Source organism: Tigriopus californicus, chromosome 5, assembly GCF_007210705.1.
Source record: "Tigriopus californicus strain San Diego chromosome 5, Tcal_SD_v2.1, whole genome shotgun sequence".
In the NCBI taxonomy this organism is placed as follows: domain Eukaryota; kingdom Metazoa; phylum Arthropoda; class Copepoda; order Harpacticoida; family Harpacticidae; genus Tigriopus; species Tigriopus californicus.
Window position 1 is genome coordinate 6,788,465 of NC_081444.1, and position 20,326 is coordinate 6,808,790.

At 39.3% G+C, this 20,326-nt stretch overlaps 1 protein-coding gene across 1 annotated transcript; it reads left to right on the top strand.

The window, feature by feature from the left end:
* The first annotated feature begins 5,623 nt into the window (after positions 1–5,623).
* On the top strand, positions 5,624–19,184 carry LOC131881068 (cephalotocin receptor 1-like). Its single transcript, XM_059227827.1, has 5 exons — positions 5,624–6,049; positions 11,425–11,639; positions 14,419–14,847; positions 15,751–15,870; positions 17,954–19,184. Exons 1-5 carry the CDS (start codon positions 5,772–5,774, stop codon positions 18,295–18,297), a joined length of 1,386 nt encoding a protein of 461 aa, XP_059083810.1. The 5' UTR covers positions 5,624–5,771; the 3' UTR covers positions 18,298–19,184.
* The last annotated feature ends 1,142 nt before the right edge of the window (positions 19,185–20,326 follow it).

Genomic DNA, 20,326 nt, shown 5'->3' on the forward strand with positions numbered 1-20,326 from the left:
GAGGACTATTGGGACAGTATTGCTGAATTAGGTCTGAAGGCCCGTAGTGTTCACTTACCGTGTAAAATTGATCGTTGCTGAACAATTAGCTCATATTCCCGTGGGGAGACCATTCACTCATGTGCATCTAAAAGTTCATTCAATCGGGCCCTCAAATTGGGTGTGTTTTGAAAGCAACTAATTCATTCCCTTATTTCCCCCTTGTGGCCTCCCCCCTGGTGGCATCACAAATTCTTAGCTCAAGCATTAAGATTAAACACTCACACTCGTATACAGTGCTCAAACCCTTGACCAACTTGCCGTGAAAAAATAGACTAGATCTTGTTGAGATATGGTCATTTTAAAAACATTGCTTGGGCCACCTTGGCGCATGAACCTTGCATTTCTTGACTGAGTTGAATGCTTCAACAAGAAACTAGTAGTTTTAGTTGTAGTTTTAGGTCTCAGTTAATGGGCGAGAGCCACGTCATTCAAGACGAAAACTTATTTCATTTTACTTAACTTGATTGTCATATATTATTTGATCGACCAACAAGTTTGAGTTGGCAGACCTGGTTAGCCCTTGAAAGTAGGGTTGATCAGGATTTTTAGACACAAACATGTCCAATTCTAACTTCAATCCTGCTACTGCATCGATACTTACATAAGCCCTACCAATATTTGAGGGCAGCAAATTGAACAATGAAGGAGCCCGAGAAAGAAGAGAGTTGGACTTCATTGCTCTGACTAGCTTGGATTCTCGAAGGTTTGAACGTGCTCTCAAAACGCACGTTAAGCTTCTACGGTCACTACAATTGACCCTAAAACGTAGGTTGGGACAAAGCTCATGAATGCTTTTGAAAACGTACAGTATCAGATACCTTTCGTACCTTCTCTGAATGCTGTACAATCCCAACCTTTCTAACCTAACCTGGAAAGTTTAATGGCGTCGACCCAAAGGTCATTGAGCGGAATTTCATTCCATTCAATGCCATATTACTCCTAGCAATCAAAGAGTAGATTTGGTCTAGGACCTTTTTCAGACAACCGGATCTGACCATTCCTACAGTGAACTAATTTTGTATCATCATAGCATAGGAAGATATGCTGACATTACTATTACTAAGCTTCTGAAGTGGAGCAATGAAGATAATGAAAAGGAGAGGACCTACAATAGAGCCCTGAGGAACACCCGACTGGACATCATGTATATCACTGTTTTACACTACCTTTGTTGTTCAAATAGTCCAAGACCCTCCTGTTTTGCTGTTTTGGCCAAAGTGACCAGATTGTATGATATGTATGGCAAGTCTCATCAAAAGTCTAGTTAAGGATTTTGGTTTTTGCCCTAGTCAAAATACTTCAAGCTCACTGGGGGTAATCCCAAGAATGCTCTAAATGTTAAAAGATCTCAAATGCATTTTTTGAATCGTGATTTTGTAAGGATATCTCTAAAAATCTTCAGTAATCAGTTATGATTGCTTGAATGGTGAATGGTCGTTCCTGTATTTTAATCAAAGGTACACGTCCCTTTACATATTTGAAATGTAGTGTCTTTTTGTGCAAATATTTGACGGGTGAATTGCTTTTTCCATATCTACGTTTGGTACCGTCCATTTCACCAACCAAATTGAGTAGACAACCCTAACCTTCCTCAGGCTTTGACACAAACACCACAGACGTTTCATGAATGAAAAACTAGTCAGTAATCCTTTTCTCTCATTTCTCTCACTTCGAATATTTGCGGAGGTGTTTGAGAAGATCATGAAGTTCAAACTTGTTGAATTTCTATTAAATCCGAGCCAGCACCGGTTTCGAGCGCATTTAGCACGGTTACCCGCCAACTTATTGATCATAGAGAGCAGATTATTGAGGAACTAGACAGACACGTGCCACACGGTTTGCCGAGAACAAAAGTTGTCTGAGATTTTCAGCTAGTAAATTTATGGGATTCCGTATTTGTGAGTATGCTAGGGCATCACTTCAAGTTTTGGAAATGATCGAGCATGATATCGGTTGCACTTCACTTAAGAGGTAACTTTGAAAAGTTAAATATGGGTCTTCCTCATGAATATCATATTTCTAAATGACAGTGCTGTCAAAATGGAGTCCATGTCTCTTAACTTGTTACACCCGCATCCATGCATTTTCAAGGTTATTGTTTACCATACATAAATAATAAAAAAAAAACAATTCCCCGTTTGGACAAGAAAAGGTTGTGCTATTGGCCAAAGAAACGGGAACCCTAAGTCCTTCTATTTTTTGACGAACGACTAAAGCACTGTTGGAGAGCAGCTATTGCGTTCACTCAGACATTCTAAGCAAATCACATTTAATTAGTTAGTCTCTACATTTAATATGCCATTATTCGCCCTCCACTCGACACTTCAGTTGGACTTGCGGAAAATTAAGGCAGGGTTATCTATTTGCACAAGCTTAATATGAGGAATGTTATAAGCCCACGTCTATCCTTTCAACTGTCGTTTTCCTTACCCGTATTTTGGGTGCACCTACCTAGTTTGCATGTTCGTGTGCGTATTTGGTCCTGTAGCACCCTCAGGCTGCACGAAATAGGGCTTACGTTCTGCACTTCTGAGGGCGCTTTGTGAACCAGCCACTGCCAAATAAAGGACCGATTTGGCCGATTCCTATTTATTGAGGTACGATGCGTTTGTGTGGTTTTTGGCAAATTCTTTCAAATTGTGATGTATGATTGGTGACCTGGGTCACAGAATGTCCGGAAAAGAAATCGCTCTCAGGGCACGTCACGAGTAGTTTATTTAGCAATCTAACCATGCCTCTTCCCGTTTTGTTGCAGCTGTCTGACGTTGTAAATAGGGCTTGTCAAGTGAACACGTTCATGAACAACTGACGTTATTCCATGGAGTAAAATCAAAGACAATATGCCCAAACCACACTGTGCATGCATTGCATTTTGGCACTCAGTTCATTTTTTGTTCTTGCTCGTCCAACCAAATAGTTTTGTAATACAGCTCACTCAAAATCACTCGATTATTGAAAATTATGGTGGAGGGTGCGAGCTGATTGTCGCCATAAACGCTATTGTTATTGATTTCGGACAACAGGGTCCGCTAAACTTCTTGACCACCAATCATAAGCAGAAATTGATAAGCAAGCTGAACATATCATTTCAGTATCAAAATAGTCCCAAGATTTTGGTGGAGCTTCAAACGAACTATGAGTTTCATGTCCCGCCATCCTCTAGAGAATTGGCTAAATAGTAGAAAACTAAAAAGGATTCAGATCAGAGAAGGAGGATGGGCCTTTCTTTTTGGGCAGGTTACTGATGTAATGATTCTTTAACCAGTTCAGAACAGTTCCTACGATGAAAACTGGATCATCATCTTACTGAAAGCTGTATCTAAGCTACCATGCCTCAGCCTTGAAGGCTACCCTCATTACTAGTGGTGTAGAATTTTGCCAAGAAATAGTTGTTTTAAACCCGAAAAGTGGCAAATAAAAGCAGCCAAACTTGCAAATAGATCTAAGAATCGCAAATTGATTGGCAAGTAAAGGGAAAGAAATCGCGTAGAAATATGCAAGTAAGAAGAATTAACAAGTTTGACTGATCTATGATAGTCTTCATGAACTAGTTTTGCACAAGTCAAACATATTTCCTACATATGTGACACTTGAACGCTCTTTGCCTTGAATATCTTATCAGCAGAATTGCAACATGGCAAAAACAATGTTAAATATTAGCATGAGACCTGTAAACTCAGGCAAAGGGTAAGGATAATATGAATTGTCATATTTTTTATATCATTTAACAATTTCTTTTTTCATGCCCATTAGCAAGATCGGACTTTTTTTGCTTGTCTGAAAACCTTTAAAACCTCTTTAAATATTGAAACTGATGAGTCTAAACAACTTAAACAGAGTTTTCTAAAAAGGGACAAATAAACAAGAAAAAGGGGCAGATAGCAAATAAACGCGTTTCGGGGGCTAAAATTTGATCACAGACAAAATTACTGCCAGTGATTTTTTCCTCACCGAAAGCTTCAATACTTCAATCTCAAACTGATTTATGATAATGCAAATAATACAAAGTATAATAAATTCTCTTGTTGGTTACAAATTAGTTAAGTTATTCCTTGTTTTTAACGGTCGGTCAGGTATATTGCAATACTGTAGAAATTAGTTGCTCTCATTTTCATCTTTTTTAGCTTTTGCTGAGTTTTTATGTCTTATTATGGTAGTGCCAAAATAGTGAAAAGAACCGAATACTTGGCTTCAACTGACCAACAGGAAAAAAAGTATTATTTTAAATTGGGTTGGAAGCTCTAGTTCTGGTCTCAATTCTGGACTTACTATGAAATCTTGAAATCGCAGCCTTAGCCCACTTTTATTGAGAATGACTCATTACATGTACCGATGTAAAAAAAAAAAAATCATTGAAATGAATATCTAATGCGTGTGTTTCACGCAATAAAAATTTTCTTTATGAGGGCTGTGATAACTAGAGCTACAAATAACAGCAATTCCTGTTTTGCTTTTTTGCGTTAAAAAGTTTTTTTCTGGCGTTTTGACTTGTTCTCTCACAACAACAATGTAAAATTTGTTTGGTTAAAAATGTCCCTTCAAGCCTTTTTGAGTCAGGTTGAAAATTGTTATCCTTGACGAGATAGTAACTAGCGCCCATGCTCAGTGAAAGGAGGTTTAGTTAGGGTGGTTCAGTCATAATTTGATTGCAGTTTGTGTGTGTTTTAGATTTTTCAAGGGTAAATCCGACAAAAGTCGTATTTTCTTGTGTCCCTTCATTGTCTATGTAACCCTTTGCCAAACTAAAGCTCTTTAGTCAACTCAAGACCGCAAACATGCAACTTTCTTCTAGATAAATTCTCTTTCTCCTTTAAGAAATTTGATATGTGAGAAGTATTTGGCAAAGGTTTTAAACACTGATTTTGCTTTTGGGACCATCAATGAGTAATTTTTGTAAATAAAATATCAGTTTTGTAGCTTTGTATCTTCAATTTTTCGTATATTTGGACGCTTTGGGACACTTTTGGACAAGGGTGAACAAAAGTGTCAAAAATAAAACGCCCATCCTGATCAGCGGTGGCTGTCCATTAACCCTAGAATCACTTTAGATTTTCAATCCAATATGCTCAGACTGTCCTCAGTTCATTTTACAGAAAGTACAGAAATTCGATCCTCCTCGGGAAACCAGAAACGAACTTCTACAAATGGCACCACCGCTCGCATCAATGGACCGAGAAAATCTCCGGCTTTGTGCCGCGAGCTGAGCAAGATCGAGAAGTAATTTGGTGCAGTAAGGAACAAGAACAAGTCAAAAGTAACTACTTCAACAACGACGACGACCACGACTAGTTCTTCTTTCCCTTCATCTATTCTCTCACAAGACCTGCATACACATGCTTGGATAGAGGATTGGAAATCCATGCGGCTTCTCGATGGATAAAACTGGCTACCAGACGGGAAGAAAAAGAAGAGAAGAGGAAGAGGAATGGGACGACGTAAGAGGGATCGGGAGACACACAGACAGAGACAGAGAATGATCATCTGAACTATTATATGTACAGAGTGAGTGAGAGAAGCTCCACCACGAACAAGATGAGAAGAGGGAGAGACTGCTTCCACGTGAACAAGCCCAAGAACACGCCGAGAATCTGCTCGAGTTCACGGGATTCATTCAGTTGCTTGGCGAATGTGAAACCTTCAAGTACTCCCCACTCATGGACCACGACATCCCGGGGTGTTCCTAATCCCCGGTTGGCACAGGACAACGGGTTGAGTGTTCCAAGGCGATTATGCTTGAGATCGGGTCCAAGTTCAAGTCCTGGTTCCTGGCATTGTTTATCATTGCCATCGTGTTGAGCAACTTGTTTAGTGTGATTGCCATCTTCCGACGTCGACCCAAAATCACTCGGATGTACTTCTTCCTTCTCCACTTGTCTTTGGCCGACATGCTCAACGCTTTTCTGACCCTCCTCCCAGAATTCGTTCGGAGTCTCGCTCTAGACACCAACCTCGGGGATGTGGGCTGTAAAGTGATCAAGTACTTGCAAATGTTTGCTCCTTACTTAAGGTAAGTTGGTTGGTTGTCGTGGTGACGTTCAATAACACCATTTTGACAATGCATGGGGTCAGTTATCAGTTCATAAGTAATACTGAAGTTGTTGGGCATTCGCTCACTTTTCTTTGAATGGAGGTATTGGCAATGGGAGATATAGGGATAACAACGGTGATTTACATATGTCTTTCTTTTCATACATGTAAATATTCTCAGGGTTTCAACTTGGAAATTGTCCTTGAATACTTTTGAAATACGTATGGTCACTGGCTCGTTGTCATATCCTCGAGAAGGATAGCAGGTAAATAGTTAATTTTAATATTGGTGGGTGCTAGGGTCAAAGGGTTAAACTTCGCCAGGCCAACAAAGCCGGCCATCGCATCGTCATTGTCACACAACAGGCATTGACGTGTTAGTGTCAGATTTGGTGTCCATCAGTTGGATGGAATGATTAGTGTCTAAAAGTTTCTTTTGGGGAGAGGTCAGAGAGGAGAACCGAACCGAGGACCTCTGCGCTGCACCACGTCTTTGTTTACAAAAAATGTTCATTGATGGTGCCAAAAGCAAAATAAAACGTCTCCTCCTATATCAATGGCCATTGATATATTTTTGTTGATATTCTACAGATTGTTCGTAAAGAGACATCAGAACAGTAATGTCCGAATTTAGGTCAAAAAACCATGTCATGTTTTGGTGAGCATGAAGCTCAAAAGACTTAAAAAAGATGTTCAATGACCGTTATACTGTACTCTAGTACAACTCCATTCAATTCTGATCGGCGATACCTTTTTACAATTAATACTAGGGTAAGGTCCGTTGTCTCTTCTACCTTCTCAATCTTTTGTCACTCTTTGGGTTTCTTTTCTCATTCACCTTGTACTACTACATATACAGTATTGGAACATGTATCCATTCTAAAGTTATTATCAGTACAATGTATGTATCCATTCTAAAGTTATTATCAGTAAAATATATGTACGTGCCAATTTAAAATATAATCTGGACAGGTTTTTCTCTTTCGAATTGTTCGCTTTCATTATGGCTCCAAATATGCACTTTTCTTTATTTTGAAGCCCCTTACATTAATATCAAAACCCACCTAAAACATGATTAGTTTAATTAGTACTTGCAGGTCAAAAATTCATTTTCAAAGGTCCAATAGTGTGCAAACTTTATCACAATAGCCACATTTACTGACCACCTATCAATTTTCTCCGCCCGAAGGAGGCTTGTAATTGTTGTAAAAAGTAGTCATATTGAACGAACGGCATGACGGTTTAGAAACCTTGGACCAAAAGAGTACAAAAAGTGATGTATTCTAAGACCACCTCCGGCGAGCGAAAAAGAAGGTGATGGTTTTTGATTTGTTCCCAAAGCCATTCTTGGAGACCATAGAAAGTGAGCAGCAGTTCATTCTGTCGAGAATCAAGCCTTGGGTTGCGAATTACCAGAATAAATACACGAATGCCGCAATCAAGTGTGGAGGTAACCTAGATGAAAAAGAGGCCATCGCCACCACTCTTAGAAGTCTGGCAGAGACATGTGAATCTAACTTGACCTGTCGTCTCTGAATTAAGGACGAGAATACTAAATCAGAAATGAAGACTCCAAGTAAGGCTTTTCCAATCGTAACCGAGCTAATACCTCTTTTCAACTGATGTCAATGAATTCAATAATCACTTGTGAGCAATGCCAGTCTGAATCGATTGGATCGCAATAGAATTTCAAATTTTAACAACCCGGCTTGCGGTCGATGCAGTCTCCATCTAATAATTGATTAACTCCCAAAACGCTTTTGGACACTTGTCGATTTCAATACCAATCATCTGACAACAAAGTGTCTTCAGGTGATTTTCATTGAATAACAGGAAAGATAGGTATACTTCTCGGGTTTGGATGTACTTAGCTGATTGTCGTCCGGCTTCATGTCGATGAATATAAACAGTATGCTATTATTCCACGTTTGTCAATCAAGTTTAGTTTTGCGTAAGAGACACGTTAACAAGGATTTTATCAAAAAATGCATGCCTTCAAAATTATCCATCACGGCTGAGTTTAATGAACTAGCAACGACATATTCAAGTTAAATCAAACAGAGAAGGTTGTTGCTCCTATTTTCATTTTGGATTAGCCACTTTTCATCAGCGCGTAATAAAGAATTCGAAATGAAACGTTTGCAACGACGTTTCTCTCATTGATCATTTAACCTCATTCGCCCTTGTTTGGACTTTAGTGGCGACTGACTCTCTTTGTTGTTATTTCCTCATCACGATTGTGCTAATACTCCTTTTCCGTCTGGAATATGTTGGGTTTGCTCCCCAAAATGAAGACCATTGAAGGTGGAGAATTCGTCACGCGCGTACCCATTGCTATAACGGCCCTTATTTGCAACGTCAGACAGCCCAAACAAAACGGAAAGACGCACAGTTGATTGCTAAATAAACTACTCGTGACGTGCCATGAAATCAATTTCGTTTGCGGACATTGTGTGACCCAGGACACTAATTAAACATAAGATTTTGAAAGAATTTGCCAAAAATAACACAAACGCATTATTATTCAATAAAGATAAATCGGCCAAATCAGCCCTGAATTTGGTAGAGGCTGACTCTCAAAGCGCCCTCTGATGTGCAGAATATAAACCATTTTTCGTTCAGCGTAATGGGGCTATTGCAATGCACATTATTCTTAAAAAATTACGAACTTTGCTGAGTTAGTTGCAGAACTATAGACAAGTTTCCATTGAATAGCGTGTAGATAAGATCTGGATCAATCGTGCGAAGATACATAGAGGTATGACTATTGAGCAACAAAAAAAATATGGACACGATTTTCAGGCTTTATTTTTTTTGTAATCAGGAAAAAATCAGGGATATCATTGAAATGCATTAGTCTCTATGAGCCGTAGACAACTCGACCGCTAGACAGGAATGGCAGACGTTAGAACTAACATTTGCTTTATTTAAGCTTTTCGAGCTGAACTAATGTATGTGCCACTCATCTCGTAAATTAAACATCCACATGAACAACTATCTGTTTTCAAAAGTGTGTACCGTATCATGTATGTACACTAAGGTCCACCATATATCAAAGAAGTTTGTCCTCTTCCTACACGTTCTTACCTCTTCACCTACATGCAAATGCAAATCAGCATTTTGACATTGTAATGAAACAAATTAACAATGGCAAACGTGACTTTTACGACGGGAAGGACAATAATTACTGTAATCAAAAGGGAAGCCGAAGTAATAACGATAAAAGTAACAAGAGCTGACTTGTCTGAAATTGCGTTTTTGAACTACGTATATCAGCCGATACAGCTTTTCGATGTTAACATGGACATTGGGCAATACAGTATGTTCCTAATTGCCATAGGCCTTAAAATATTTGCCTCAATTGTTGAAAGCCAGGTGAGGGCTCTTATTTAAGAATTTATTTAAGAATCAATCTTTTTTTTACTGTGATTCATAACCAAGAATTGAGAAGTGTTATCAAGTTATTGTATATTGGGTGGCCATCCTTCATTATTCATCATGAGAGCTTTGAAGTGAGGCTATTGGTCACTAAGCTCAAGCTCGTGAGTTTTGAAGAGCCCGTCGTATTTCACCTCATAATCCAATTATGCAACCAGTTTCAAAACAATTGAGACATAAATAATGTGGCATGCAGTTACTCTTGTTTAATTCAGGTCCTTTTAGGCTTAGGACATCACTCAAAGGCTGTTCGCCGTAATATTTCTCATCATTCCTGCCTTCGGTTGGTGTAATACTGAAGAAGACAAACGTTTGTTGAAATGATAATGGATTGGGGTGAAAAGGAGTCCACTTCAAAGATATTAGCACCTTTTTCTCTTTGAGCTTTATTCTTTATTCTTTAAAGAATATGGATCAGATTTCTTCATTTAATTGAGAACAAAGTTCTCCCCAATAAATGAGTGAAGAAATTACTCACTCATCAGTCACAAGCCTTATTTCGAGGGTTACGTTCAACTGTGCTTCATTGTTGGGCTTGCTGAAACGATTCTAGAGATCTTTCCGAGGATTTTGATTGTACAGGGTGCACGATAAGTTCTGCAATCCGAAAAGCAAAGAATAGTTAGGGCTGGGAAGGAATTAAACCATCTTTTCTTTGATGAAAAATTAAGGTTCAAGAACATTTAAACAAAATGCAAAACACTTCATCAATTTGACTTACTCTATTTTTGATGGCAGCTTTTAAATGACATGCAACATCATATATGGGAATTTGCTTGATTGTCTGTGGGATTTTCTTGATAAATGAAGACGTATTTTTTGTTCATGGTCAATTCTTGGATGGCCAGTATCACTTCCCACTACCTCACACTTTTGAATTGCCCTCTATTTATTGTTCATTGGTATTTCCAAGGACATCTTATCTGTATTTCCCCCAAACAAGGACTACCAACTTGATTGTTTTTCATGTCCACTGATATGCTTGAATAAAAACGAGTACACGAATCTTTTACATTGATTGAGAAGTCTCAGGCGGAACTTAAAGATCGAAAATTTGACAACGGCAATTTGAGTTACTAGTTGCCCTAAAAGTTAGATTACAGAACTTATTATGCACCCTGTAACTTTTTAATCAAGGGGTAACAACTGTTCCAAAGTTCATTCATGTACGTATTGCCAACTATTTGATAATGGTGCAAAATTCTCAATAGCCTTAGAAATGTACTCCAAGCAATATTCAAATCCTTACTGTTCTTTTCAAACAATTTCCCGTCGTTTCTAATGAGTAGATCGATTATAATTTTGCCCATTTACTCCTCGAAATAGTGGCCTCTTTTGTGTGACCATTGAAAAGGATCAAAATTGTTTTGTCTGAAGCAAACGCAGCTAATACTGACTCGCTCTTCATCTTTATAAGGATTATTCAGTACATCCCTGACCGTGGATGTTTCTCAATATGATTTCCCCGAGCTAAAATTGTGCTAATAGTACTTTCATTGTGGCGATTTTTATTTTTGGGGGGAAAGAGGAGGTGGGTACGTTACCTTGGCTACTGCCCCATAATAGGATAAAACAGTCTCCTAACGTTAACAATGATGATGGAAATTGTTTGATATGGTCACGGGTCAAACCACAGTACGATTGGTAGGTTATTCCACAGACATGTTATTCAGAGCCCAAAAGTGGCCTCAAGCCATTCAATGAAGACAGAGATGGCTTCCATCGTGCGTATGCCTTGACGACACTGGCTTCAAAGTGAGTTCCAATTTTGGAACGACATGGATTGGGAGCAATAACATTGGCCAGAAGGTGTCACATTTGTCCATTCGTAATAGGAAATGAGTGCTTTCAATAAGGAAAAACTCAGTTCGGTCATGATTCATATTGTCATATCGTTGTTATTTTTTTCTTTTTTAGCTCGTATATCCTGGTGATGACGGCGGTGGATCGTTACCAAACGATTTGTTTTCCTCTGGAGAACCGATTCTGGATCCCACGCGATTCATTCAAGAAGATCGCCGGAGCTTGGTTTCTCTCGGGTGTGCTTTGCATTCCTCAAATCTTCATCCACGCTTCCAAACTCGAAGGCGGTGTGCTCCAATGCAAATCCTTTCTGCGAGATCGCCCCAATGGTAAGCCACCAAATGGAGGACAAGACAAATAATTGCATGATCAAAGTACATTCCTGCAATCCCGCCAACCCTCCCCACTCCCTCCCGATCCATTCTGGCGTGGTCTTTCTGAATTTCAACCTCACTCTGTCCATCGATTGAAGGTGGATTGTTTGAGTGTTTGGGAGGAGTTTAGTCTACCTGGATCCAATTACAAACGCTTCTTAATACAAATGTCCAGTCTTCAGCGTGGACTGTGCAGTATAACAAGCAATCAGGCTGAGCGTGGATGAAATGGCGATTCATGTACTGCCTTCTCCGATCTTAGTGGGTAAACAAAGTGAGCATGTATATGTATTCTAATTAGGTCCTCACACATCGGCTTTGATCCAATTGGGAATCCAAAACAACTAAGTCTCAGAAAGCTGAACAATCGCTGCATGTTCTAGTGTTTTTTTTCTCTAGATTGCAATATATAAGAAAACAACATTTCCAAATTTGTACCAGATTTAGCCAGACATCAATTATCAATCTTTTTCCTGAGAAACGGAAACAATGGTTGTAATATGTGACATCAAATATTTGAACTCTCTTTTGACTGGAAAAAGAAAAAAAAATGACGTTTGCTTCCACAACGATGCACGCATATCTGGATCTTTAGATTTTATCTCCAACCCAAACCTGCCTCAAACCTGATTAGTGCCAAAAGCAATTAGCAATATTTCAAGCTGGCCATGACCTAATCGTAATACGCTCAACTATGAACACCCCTATGGAATCATTCTTAGACCAAGATGATGAATCACCCTGACTGACGGCAACCTAACGAAGAAATCGTGATCAAACGATCCATTTTTCGTTACCACGTAGTGAAATAATCGATGTGTTGAAAAGTCGAGTTTGGTCCGGAAATGCGTCGAAACCAAGGATTTTGAACGTTTATGTTCCTAGAAAGCAATGAATAAACACATCAGGAGGAAAATATGCTTCTGAATAAGGGAAGTACATTTCGAATTGTACCCTAGACACCGAATTCTTGCACGCAATGAAGGATTCTGGTATCCAGGTATCGACGAATCCTACATTATTTTGGGTGTGGACACACAATACTAGCATACGCTGTCCAAAGTAATTTTTCAAATTTTTTCATCATTACTTGACTTTTCCAAATCATTATTGACATGATCTTCTTTAAAAATACATCAAATATGCATTTGCACTAGTAATGAGCCGATGAGACTGGTAAAACGTCTTGTGAGCTGTGCTATAAAAATAGCTATCAAAATACTGTTTGCCTCAGCAAGCCGGCAAATTAAAATGTGATGAAAAAAAATCAGTCTATTTTTTCAAAGCTATGATTCCGTAAGGGGTCTCTTTCTTAGAGACAAGAACATTCAGAAATCTCAATTTTGTTCAAAAATCCCTTCCGATTATTTGGCCCAAAGATTTTTAGTTTCTGTTTACGTTTAGTCCTCAAACATACGAATCTTTTTCTTCTCTTTTGTCCATAACCCTTTACCTCATGTTGCTTTTTGTAATGTCTCAGAAAAAAAAAATATTGATTCTTCTCCCCTTTTTATGCAAGAATTATTAAGTGAGAAAATGCCTTTTTTGCTTTCACTTTTGTCAAATTGATAGTTTATAACCCAATGTTTGACGGGTTTCAACCAATTGCAGTATAATGGTCCAATTGGTGAGCTGGCTACTTGCTAAAACTAAAGCCAAAGAACACAAAGTCAAAAATAGAGCGTAATGTCCATGTCAAGTACTTTCTTTCGGTTGTAAAGCTTGGCTTCGGGTTAGTTGAGCCGCTTATCCAACTTGATCTAACCAGATTTTTTCGGGTCCGGTTTTCCTCTTCGAAGTAGCCTGGAAATGACCTTTCACTGGCTTCTTCGTAAATCTTTTCATAGAAGGTTTATCAGGCCAATGCTCAATTGCACAAGTCGGCAGTGGCCATCTAGACAGCAGACAACAGAAGTCTTTCACTAATGAGGCCGTGCTCTCAAAACAATTTGGTGGTCAGTGTCGCTGCACTCATACTATGACTCAGCAGGAACCACTGGAATATGGACGGGGATGCTTGGGTGGAAAGTTGGCCTTTGGGAAACGATTCAACGCATTGCATTCTTGTTCATATGATAGTGGTGCCACGTCGATGCAACTGCATTTTCAGTTTTCATTTTCTTGAAGGAAGATGCAATCCAAAGTTCAAATCTAAACCTTAGCATCCCCGTCCATATTCCAGTGGTTCGTGGACTAGCCAACCTTAACCTTAAGCGAAAAAGTAGCAGAGTCTTGGAAGTCTACAAATAGTTTATTTATTGATGATGTGGCTGTCCTGTCAAATGTTTCTTTATTTGCGTTTTCTACAGTGGTCTGTGCCAAGTTGTGTCATCAAACACCTTGGCTTAAGGTATGTTGTTATTGGATATAATAGCTTTGAGTCGTCATATTGGTACAGAGTTAAAGGCGTTCCAGTTATGATTGGATGCTTGTCTCGTTCCATCTGACGCCGTTATGAAATATGGCAGTTCTGCGAACCAATCTGGCTTTTTTCTTCTTATTTAAGCTGAACCAATATACTCTGCAAGCCTCCATTAGGGCCTGGTCATCGACCGACAAGTCTCACAAACCGTTCAAACTCTTAATTTTTTCCCACTGAACTTTGTTCTCTTGAAGTCTCCACTTAGCCTGCACAAACTGATACATGTTGACCAATTATCCCAAGCGCCATATAAGCCTTTCGACAATATATCTCGACCTTTCCTCAAGGACTCTTTTCTTTCGTATTTTTCAGCCTGGGTATCCGAGATCTATGTCACGTGGTTTGCTGTCACAAGCTTCTTCATCCCCGTCATGGCTTTGAGCTTCTTTTATGTGCGGATTTGCGGGGCCATTCGCCAAAATCTCAACTCGAAACAAAAAGTCAATTTGATCACGCTAACGACAGCCTCAATCGAGATGGTGACCAAACCTCGGCCTTGGTATCGCACCTCATTTCGGAGGACCAGTCCCGTGTTCTCCGAGACCGACAACATGAGTCGGAAGAAATTTGCATCTTGCAGTGATCTGCGTCCAAGAACTCATTCCGTGGAAGGGATTACTCGAGCCAAAATCAAGTCCGTCAAGCAGACCATTATCATTATCCTGGGCTACATTCTGTGCAGCAGTCCGGGGGTGATCTATCAGCTTGGTGTGGTTTGGCTCAAAGACAACCACACTTTGGGTGAGTGCTCTTCGAGTCATGCCAAACGTTTCATTGGACCAAAGAAAGCCAGGAGAAACTATGCATTCGATTGTCAAATGTTTGGACATCGTGGTTCATGGCACAAATGAATTATTTACGAATGATTCATTTGCGAACAAGACTTACTTTTGGTTTGCGACAAGTCCCGTTTTTCAACAACTTTGCACAACTCTTTCACCTTTCTCGAACCATATATGTACTTACTTGGGCTAATATTAGATATGCCAAAGATGGGCCTGGCATTCCAATATGTTGCAAGTTAACTGATCTCAAGGGGAGAAATGTTGTCCATTGACAAAGCGCAACCAGCTATCTTGGTTTACCTTGACAATAGTTATGAAGTCGTAATGAACTTTTCTTTGGTACATATTTTGTTTACCCGCCCTCAGATAATTCGTTTTCAAATTCCAATGAGCACTGTCATGTCCGGTATCAGATTCGTTCTTGATAGAAAATTGCCTTAACCAATGTAACATGTCTCACAAAAAAATGCAATCCTCACGGAATAGGAAGTCTCTTCAATGACAGCAGTTGAGTAATTATGCCTAGCTAAGCAGCGTTCCTCGTCCACCTTTGATTACACCCCCTGCCAAGATCTGAAGGACACTGCATGTCTTCATCAGTCGTTTCTTTTGGTCACTCCCTCTGACAAGGCCAGTCGGACAATTGGGCGGAGAAACCATCAGGTTTCTAAAACAGGCCTTCTCGGTCGGTGGTCTCTTAGACATGTTTTCCAAACAACTAGCCTTCAATGGATGCCTGCTTGCTCATATGTTCTGACACGGTTCCTCTGATACTCACATTACGGGGGGGGCTCAACTTGTCACAATAAGGATCTGATAAAAAGTTTGTTAATTTCTTTTTTGCTCCGCTCCTTTTCAGCTCGAAGTACGGAGTGGTTCTTTTGGCTCATGTCGTTTAACAGTCTTCTCAACCCGTGGTTGTACATTGCTCTCAACCGGGATTTACAAGTGGCAATCAAGAATTTCCTTTTGTGTCAAGGTAATGAATCTGAGTGGATTCGAGCAGAGCATGCATTTTCTGCGAGACCAACAATAAATGCATTTTGTGTTTGACGTTTTCGGTCTTTGTGCGCATATGTATTCGATATCTAGTCGAGAAATGTTTTAGAACTTGTAGGTCCGTGGTTTGAGCTTAACAGAATAGAAGATTTAGGGTAAGGACAAGTCATGCAAGATTGCACAGTTTGTTGCCGTTGGAGGATTCGTACTTTCACCTTTTGATAATGTTGTTCGTAGGGTAATTAGAAATAACTCAATTGCACGTTTACCACTGAAAAACGAATCAACCAAAGGCTCGAATCAAAATTTCCCGCGAATACATATATGTAACTTGATCATCCTTCAACCACAAATATTGCGCTCTTATTCCATTATAAAGGAGACAGAAGCGAGTTTGGTTAAACCGTCATTTTCTCATCTGCACGTGAAAAGTATAGAAGTCATTGGTGTCCTCCCGTGGGGGGGTCAATGGATCAAAGTGCTTCAATTAAGGGCCAATTTCGCTGTAAGGGGCCCCACTGGTAAGGGCTGATAAGCATGACTGTAATAGCAAAATTGAAACCCTGTCACATGACTAATGAGCAATAATTTAGTACAGAAACTATGTTTGAAACAAGAGCCATTGAAAATGGATCCACAATAATGCCTAATTATGTTCGTAAGTGATATATCGATAGTTTTTGCTTTCAAGTTTGGCCTTAAAGCGTAAATCATATGCCCTGACGCTTGGGAAGACAGCCAAAGGGTTGAGATGTAAGGCCAAACGAGAGAACAAAACCATCAATTGGTAGTATAATTTGGCATTTGAGATATCTTTTTAAAAGTTTTTTGTGACATTTGGTCTACCAACGAATTTCAGTTTGTAGACCGGGCTAGCCCTTGAATGCAGGGTTGATGAGGAATGTTTAGCAAAAATTTAACCAAATATGATTTGAAAGATGCTATCTGATGAACAACACTTACGTACTCTCTACGGACATTGTAGAGGGAAGGAACTCAAACAATGGAGACAGCTTCATTGTTCAAACTCACCAGGATTCTTGACGGCTTGAAGTGTACTCAAAACGCACGAGAAGCATCTATGGTCACACTAATTGACCTATAATCTGGCTTGGAACAAAGCTTATGGATACTCTTGAAAGTGTACAGTATCAGATATCTTTCTTACCTTCTCTGAATACTATGCTTACAATCCCAGCTTCCTGAATCTCTCCCAATACGAGATCTCTCTCAATCTCTCAATGCTCTTAGTAGAACACCTCTAGACTTGTTCGACCTTTTGCAAACTGCTAAAATCATTGGAGCCCAAATGAGTGAGGCATATTTTAAATGTGGTTGAGCAATCGACTTGTACAGCCTTTAAATCGTGATACTTCCTCTGGACCAAAACTTTCTACTGTAGATATCTAAACGCACACTCGAAAAACCTTGCCTAACTTTAAGTGGATATGCCCCAAATTACTTTTTTATATGAAATTATCAATCTTAATGGCCTTTGTTCCTGAACATTCAACCAATTTAGTGCCGTTATTTCCGACCACCCTGTATTGGTAACGACTCTGCTCTTGGGTCGACATATCCGCTCGTCTTATCGAAAGGCTGACTTAAATAAACCCCAATATCATTCTTTGAGATCACTTTGAACCAGTTCATCGACATTTGATATTTGGGTTGGAGGTAAAAACTTGGTTGTCAAAGGTGGTCAAAAAGCACTAAACCTCAAGCCTCAGACATGTAAATGAATGGTTTGCCTTAAATTGATAAAATATGGTCTCTGTCCACTTTCCTTTGCAAAATCACCCAAGCATAATTGAGACACCCGCAAATCAGTTTTAATGCTTGTGATATTTTGTGACCTCTGATTTTTTAAGGAATCTAAAGTACTACATATGTTAGACCCTTATTTCGGCTCGTTTTTATTAAGACTAAGCTTGAGCAAAGCTTGAAGTTAGAAGTACTTTTGTCGGTACTCTCTAGATATCTCTCGTTTTTTAACTCTTGTCTTGGATGGAACAACGGCGGCCTAGATTAGTGTTTAATGAAACCGATCTGTTGTGTTCCAGATCCTCCAAGTCTATGGATTAGTCACTCGCACACGCGCTCTTGGCAAAATGTCCATGACTTTTACTCGCCATCTGGGAAAATCCGTCCCCGTTCAAATACAACCGATGTCGATGCCTTGTCTGAAAGGCCTCAGTTGGGTTGTTCTTTCCGAGTACATTGGAGTCCTTCCTTGTCTTCGACCACGACGAGCAACCTGAAAATGATGCGTATCGAGTCTTTACAAAGGAGGGTCACTAAAGAGGCAATTACCAATGATTCGGATCAACCTCAGGGACTCGAGCCATCCACGAATGAACACATCATGAGAAGCTTATCCTCGTATTCCTCCTCGTCTAAAAGCTAGCTTGTCGTGGTAACGAGTTTAGTTTGAGATTGTCAAGTCCAATAGTAATGTGAAAGAACCACATTGATAGGTGGCCAAATCTTTGGGACCTCAAAATTAACGTTTATGTGAGTGTCTGAATTGTTGTCAAAACGCTTTTGATAGATCCATTAGGCTCGTCTTATGCTCTTCATAAGTTGTGTAACGTTTTGATATATTACAGTACAGTACTCTCTCGTGATTTGCCATGTGATCCTTTGGTGAAGAAATACCCGACTCGATCTGATAGAACGGTCAATTATGAGCCAATTCTAACCATACACTTTATCTTGCCGCAATAATCGTCAGAAATCTCTGAAATCTGATATGCCGAGGGGCATTAAGCATTACCCAGAACTCAGATATTTACTGTGTGTATATGCCAATTTGTCATATGCAGCATTTGCGTTGCTTGTACTCCCAAAAAACATATTCAAAAATGGTTGTTAAACCGTAACGTTGTCCAGGTTTCTTTTACCCGAAATAATCAATCAATATCCATATTTCCGTCGTAATAACCTCAGATCTCCTTACCATACCTTTCTTAATCCCATTACGTAGTAAACAAGGGAATCAGGCAACTGGAAGAAAATAAGTTTGTCCAACTATCAGCTATTCATCATTCAGAGTGCTTTCTCTTCTATGTAAAGCAAACACGATATCATGGTGTACCCTTGCAAATCAAAACATCAGTTTCTACCTCTATCCTGACACATACGCTATTATGTAGCCCACTTATTTTCTTAATTTTGTCTCCATATGAGCCGGTGTCTATTTTTATTACCGTTATATGTACGTATTCTAAGGATAGTATAAATATCCAAATTTTGCCATATGCTTGAAATATATATACCCTATATATGCACATATTCGAGGTTGATAATGCCTATTTGCTCTCACCATGTGGTATTTGCTTCTATGTTACGCCCAATTTGGTGGAAGAAGACAAGCATGGTTGCAAAAGTTATCTTCCGACGTTCAATGAACAGATATTTGTACGGCATTGGTGCCCTCCAAGTTCTGTAGATAAAGTTGAAAAAGATAATAAGTTGAAAATACTTCGAAGCTTTAAGTGGAAAGAGATGACAAGGACATTCGAGGCACAAAAATGACGAAAGTCTAAGAAGCTTTCATTTTTGACATTTCGTCAAGGTTGAAGGTGGATTGATCTCGGTCTCGAGTGTGACTTTCGAAAAGACTTTAATGCGAGAGACCAAACCTGGACCGAACGAAGAATTCAAGTTCAGTCTCCCTCTTTTATGATAGATGATTAAACTTTGAAAACAGAGATAAGAGAAAAAATTCCCAGAAATGATGTTTTACTAGAAGCATCACAGAAATGAGAGAGCTCCTAGAGCATTGGGAAAAATTAAAGAAGTCGTGATTGTACAATGTTCAGAGAAGGGACGAAAGGCATCTGATGCGTCTTCAAAAGCATTCAAGAGCTTTGTCCCAACTCATAATTTAGGTTCATTTCTAATGACCCGCAAGGCCATTTTCGGGGCGTTTTGAGAGTACCTTCAAGCCGTTGGAAAAATATATCTATTAAATGTCACATTACAAAATTCACACGATTTCAATCTGACCCGGTATCAAATGATTCAAGCATGGCATACCTTTACGACAATTCAACCAATCAACCAATAAATCAATATCTTCGAATTTGAAAATGAAATGCATTTGGTACCGATTCAATCGAAAAAAAAAAATGCGAAACATAGAAAACCGCCACTTTCAAACATACGTTTCTCGTTTGAAAGCTTCAGTTGTTTATTCTGACCTTTCAAAATAGTTAGATCAGCGTAACCCTAATTGTAACAAACTCCCCTTGTCAGAAACACGGCGAGATAAATTTATGGGCGAATTAGGTCTAACTTACATTTTCTTCAATGATGCTATTTCAATCTCCACAATGTTAAGGACTTTCAATCAGACGGGAAAATTGTGGAAACGTACAATGCACTTTTTCCGCAAATTAGTCACAAAGGACTGCACACTGTTTTTTTTTGAA

What these genes read in the sequence shown, in the direction of transcription:
- LOC131881068 (XM_059227827.1), top strand. Translation starts at nt 5,772, where the DNA reads ATGCTTGAGATCGGGTCCAAGTTCAAGTCCTGGTTCCTGGCATTGTTT. An exon ending in TCTGCGAGATCGCCCCAATG is followed by an intron (nt 11,640 to 14,418) that starts GTAAGCCACCAA and finishes CGTATTTTTCAG; the next exon opens with CCTGGGTATCCGAGATCTAT. An exon ending in CAAAGACAACCACACTTTGG is followed by an intron (nt 14,848 to 15,750) that starts GTGAGTGCTCTT and finishes GCTCCTTTTCAG; the next exon opens with CTCGAAGTACGGAGTGGTTC.